We start from the raw sequence: 5,086 nt of genomic DNA on the forward strand, positions 1-5,086 counted from the left end.
GCACTGATTGAGTCAATAAATATTTGATGAGGAATTTCCCAATACTTTAGAGCTGATAAAATACTTACTATAATACAAATAAAGGCCATAGCTGATGCTTATATTCTAAGTGAGCTTTAGGCTTCATAATAAAAAACTATAATCTTCACTTTAACAAACAGTCACTCTTACTTTAAAAAAATTAAACCTTATGTTCTAATAAATGAGTACATACAACAAATTATTGACATTTTTAGTTTTCCTTTGTGAATACATTACACAGAAGTAACCTAAGATGATTAAGCAGAAACTTGTGGCAAATTTGAATAATTGTATTCACTTTTCAAAAAACAACCAATTTCTGCTGACACTTGATATCTTAGTCTTAGATACTGAGAAGCTTGCTGAATTTCTAATGTCTAAATAATTTGACCATGGTTATATTTTTGAACTCAGCAGTAGACAGCCACAGTTAAATATGTGTACTACTTCTCTTTGGCTTCTTACTAGAGTTTGCATAAATTCCTGTCAAGATATCCTACGGATGTGTATGGTTCTAATGATCAGCTTGTAAAATAGCTCATTTGGAAAATGTGAAGTGAGGAACACGGAGTCTTCCACCCTTGTCCCATAACGTGACTGCAGTGAGCAAATGTTCTTGCATGATGAGCAAATGATTGTCATCCCGAAACGTCTCAAGGGACATGGATGTCATCTTAATAAAGAAATTAAAAAGTACATCTTTTCATGAGAAACCACGCAAATTCGTGACCTGTCGCAGAAAATAGTTCTCTAATTGGTTGTGTGTGGTGAAGCAACCGAATCATTTTCCCCAGATGTCATCCCAATGAAGCACCGCTGTAAGTCATTGTCAACAGCGAGTGAAATCTCCCTAATAAGAGGAAGAGTATGGAATGTGGTCATCCTCATAAAATAAAAAGTTAGTTCATATTCCACTCTTCCAACTAATATTTTTCAACTTGAGATTTTTTTTTAATTCTATTAAAGAACCAGCTAAGCATAGAGATTAAAAGCTTATAAGTATGGAAATTTCTTTAATATTCAAATTTATCTCCTATTTGTTGACTGGGCATTTCTACCCCAAATAGTCAAATAGTTGTTCTGAATTCCCATGGATGTGTCTCTGTAAAGCACCAACTATCTGAAATAAAAACATCAAAGTTCAATTTATAATGATCCAGATGTCAGACTTCTTGTATAGATGAGATATCTGTGTGGAAGACCTAATTTGTTTTTTTTAACATTTACTGACGTACTTCGCATCACGGAGCTTCACTTACTGAAGGAAGCAGTTGTGAAGGAAGTGAGAAGGCTGGAGAGTTAGTCAAGGATCATGTACAGGTTACATAGGAATGCTAGAGTTAATATCTTAAGGCCCAGTCAGCTCCAAAAAAGGGAAGAGAATGAAATTATTGGCAAAGAAGACATTAAAAGTCTTGACCCTATTTCAAATTCAAATTTACTGCTAAAAAGGATGAATAAACATACAGTAAAACCTTGGGTTGCGAGTAACTTGGTTGGCGAGTGTTCCCCAAGACAAGCAAACATTTCTGATACATTTTAACGTGGTAAACGAGTGATGTCTTGCAATACGAGTAGTTTGTTTCCAGAATGAATTATGCTTGCAAACCAAGGTATTACTGTAATATCAGAAGTAAGCCCCATTTTGACATTTATATTTTAGACAAATGCAAACTCTCAAATTCTTTCAATCAATATTTTATATCAACTGCTGACAGCATTTTTTTCTCATTTGAAAACATGGCAAAGGATATTGTTTCTGCCTCGTGATCTTTGTGATCTAGGAAACTTGCCTGTTGACACTTGGCATGTATTTACATAAAGTCACACTGGAGGAAAAGCTAATTTTGCTCCAAGGATACATGGCCTTCAGAATAACTTTTCAGATCTCCTTTGTTAAGAAATTTAAACTCATTTTATGAATGTATATGTGTTTTCCTAACTGTCTGATTAAAGATTACAAAGAACTCTGGTTTTGCATCTCACATTAGCAGATGGTGGACAGATGGTTTAAATTAATATTAATTTTGGAAAACTTAGCTTAAATTGTTTATACTGAAGATTAAAAGTTGGAAAGCCAGCTAACATCTCCAGGGTTATTAGTACTTCCAAACCCACTTGAAAAGCAAAATTCAGAAAATCAAAACATCTACTTTTAAAGCAAGCCACATCTTACTAAGAAAGATAATAGATAAAACACAATGCTTTGATGTGAAGGAAAATTAAAATAAGAATGAGAAAGAGAAAATACAGATCCTGGAATGCAAAGAGCCTTGAAAAGAATGAGAATTTTTACCTACAAACAGATTGCTTTATACCAGCNACACCCAGAGCACAGCAAGAGCTCTCAGACACAAAATGTTGACTGAATGCATCTGTCATTTCAGCCTCATGTGGCCCTTACAAGCCGTAATTTCTTTAAAAAGTTGCTCACAAAAAACTCTGAATTGAACTGTCTACCCCGGAGCCACACATATTAGAGGCTCAATAAATACATTCTATTATATAAGAGTCATTGAATAAAAGAATTGAAAAAAACCTGTGCAATTCATCCAACCCAGTTCTAGACTGGATTAATAACCCACATGTATTAAAATAAGAATGATTTAATTTAATTTCTTTTATCTTTTTTTGTTGTTGTTATAGGAGACCTGGTGAGCCTCCACTGATAAAAGGCTGGCTTCCTTACTTAGGGCAGGCCCTGAAATTACAAAAAGATCCCATAGGTTTCATGAGAACTCTTCAAAAGCAGCATGGTGACACTTTCACTCTTCTCCTTGGAGGTAAGCTGCACTTCGTATATCATAATTTCTCGCTTGTTCTTTAATGTCATTATATTTTTCTCTAGGCAAACTATGGAACATTTGTATATTACTGTTTTATTTGTAGAGCTAATACCAAAAAAAGCCTATATTTTTGAGTATAGTAATCCTCACGTTAAAAAATAAATTACAGAATACTCGAGGGTACTAGAGAACCCCACTCTCCTGCCCTTGCCTGTTGCTTTGGTTTGGTTTGCCTTGGTTTTAAGAATGGTTTTTAAAAAGCTGGAATGTATTAATGGACTTTATTTTGTGGAGCAGTTTTAGGTTTATAAAAAATGGATCAGATAGCACAGCGAGTTCCCATATGTCCCCCCTTTCCCTGGTTGCAGTTGACATCTTATATCAACATTTCTTACAGCTGATGAGCCAATGTTGACACATTATTAGACATCTGTGGTTTACATTGGGGCCCACTCTTTGTGTTGTGCAGTTCTTTGAGTTTTGACAAATGCATAATATCATTTATCCACCATTACCGTATCATACAGAATAGTTTGCACTGCCCTAAATATCCCCTGTGTTCCACACATTCATTCCTCTTCCCTTCCACCTGAGCCCCTAGCAACCACCGATCTAGAATATTTATATATTTTATTCATGCGGGAGTCGAACTGGCAACCTTGTTGTTAAGAGCGCACGCTCTATCCACTGAGCCATCCGGGCGGCAGCTCAGCTCAACATGCCCAGTTCATCCCAGCCGCGGGCGGGCATAGCCCACCATCAAACAGGCAATCTTGTCATTAGGAGCATGTGCTCTCACCAGCTGAGCTATCCTGTCACCTGTTGGCAGCTCAGTGGCAGCTCAGCTCCGGCGCAGTGTCACTGGCCCATGTGGGAATTGAACCAGTGACCCTGTTGTTCAGAGCTCATGCTCTTAAGCAAACTCTTAACCAACTGAGCCACTCGGCTGCCCTAGAATATATTTTTAATTTGAAAACATTCATTATCCTTCTACCTTTAATAAAATGTTTTCAAAACAAGAGAAAAAGAAAAAACACACAGCAAGTTTACTACACACCCCAACCTCATAGGGCTAAGAAAAGAAGGAGGAATGCTGTTAGTTCATCCTCCTTTAAGGCCAATGCTATCCAAGTGTGTCGCTATCTATTGCTACATAACAAACCTCCCACAAATTTAATGCCTTAAAACTGGCCTTGCCTGAGTCACTTGTGTGGCTTGAGTCATCTGGCTGCCTGATTGGAGCTAGATAGTCCATGGTGGCCTTTTACATGCCTGGCTGGACCTCCTTGTCCACATGCTTTTTCATCCTCAAGAAGACATCCTTCCATGTCCAATAATGTTGCAAGGGGGTAAGAGGAAAAGTTGCAAAGCCTCTTGAGACGTAGGCTCAAACGTTACAAAACCTCATTTCCAGCACATTCTACCAGTCAAAGCGTCACAGGACAGCCCTGATTCAAAGGTAGGGAAATAGACTCCGCCTCTTCCTGGATGGAGTGGCAGAGTCACATTGTAAAGGAGCACCCGTAGAAATAGAGCAGGACTTTACTGTCGCCATCTTTGCACAGTCTTCCTCATTGGCTTCTTACCTGGGCTAGCTATTTCTTTTCTTGACTTTTGTTGATCCTGTCCATGCTCTGGCAGGCAGATCTCCTCAGACTAGATTATCCACACACCACTTCATCCTCTGACTTCTGGTTGAGTGTGCTGGTGAAAATGCAGGGAGAGGCCGTGTTCCAGCTCTGCATCGCTCACCCGGCTCTGGTAACACAGTTTAATATCCTTGCAGTCCTTCCTAAGAAAATTGAAGGCATCAGGTATGATCTCACTCAGATCCCCACACACCTACCAAATGTGCCATGTCTCACAACTGTCCTTACCACCTTTTCTCCAATTTCAAAGAATATTGAAGACGATCCATTTACCTGTCTCTGTGACCCTTCCTTCCTGCTTCCTCTGGGCTGCCATTGTATTCTTTCTTTCTTTCATGCATGTGTCTTCATTTTTTTTCTCTCCTGGGTTTTCACCCTTAGCTGATATCAACGCCTAAGCTTCTCCTATCTTCTCCTTCTAGTTACTTCTTTTTTTCTTCTCTTTGACATCCAGAGTTTTCAAGAGAGTTACCTATATTTGCTGCCTCTACTTAGCCCCTAGAGTCCTCCTAACCATAACCAGCTCCTGCCTTGCTGAGGTCAATAATGGGCCCTCACCTGACTAGACCTCTCTACCTGGCTTCACAACACTAATCCTAATTTATTCCTTCTCGAAATGCTGTATTTCTT

The 5,086-nt window shown here is 38.5% G+C and overlaps 1 protein-coding gene across 2 annotated transcripts in view; it reads left to right on the plus strand.

Moving 5' to 3' along the window:
- The window catches only part of CYP7B1 (cytochrome P450 family 7 subfamily B member 1), a 226,974-nt gene that overhangs the window by 193,860 nt on the left and 28,028 nt on the right, over window positions 1-5,086 (plus strand). For both annotated transcript variants that reach the window (XM_019665379.1, XM_019665377.1), the window contains exon 2: window positions 2,668-2,804. In XM_019665379.1, coding sequence (XP_019520924.1) covers window positions 2,668-2,804 — 137 coding nt within the window. The remainder of the gene's footprint in view (window positions 1-2,667; window positions 2,805-5,086) is intronic.

This window comes from Hipposideros armiger, unplaced genomic scaffold, assembly GCF_001890085.2.
Source record: "Hipposideros armiger isolate ML-2016 unplaced genomic scaffold, ASM189008v1 scaffold_441, whole genome shotgun sequence".
NCBI classification, from domain to species: Eukaryota; Metazoa; Chordata; class Mammalia; order Chiroptera; family Hipposideridae; genus Hipposideros; species Hipposideros armiger.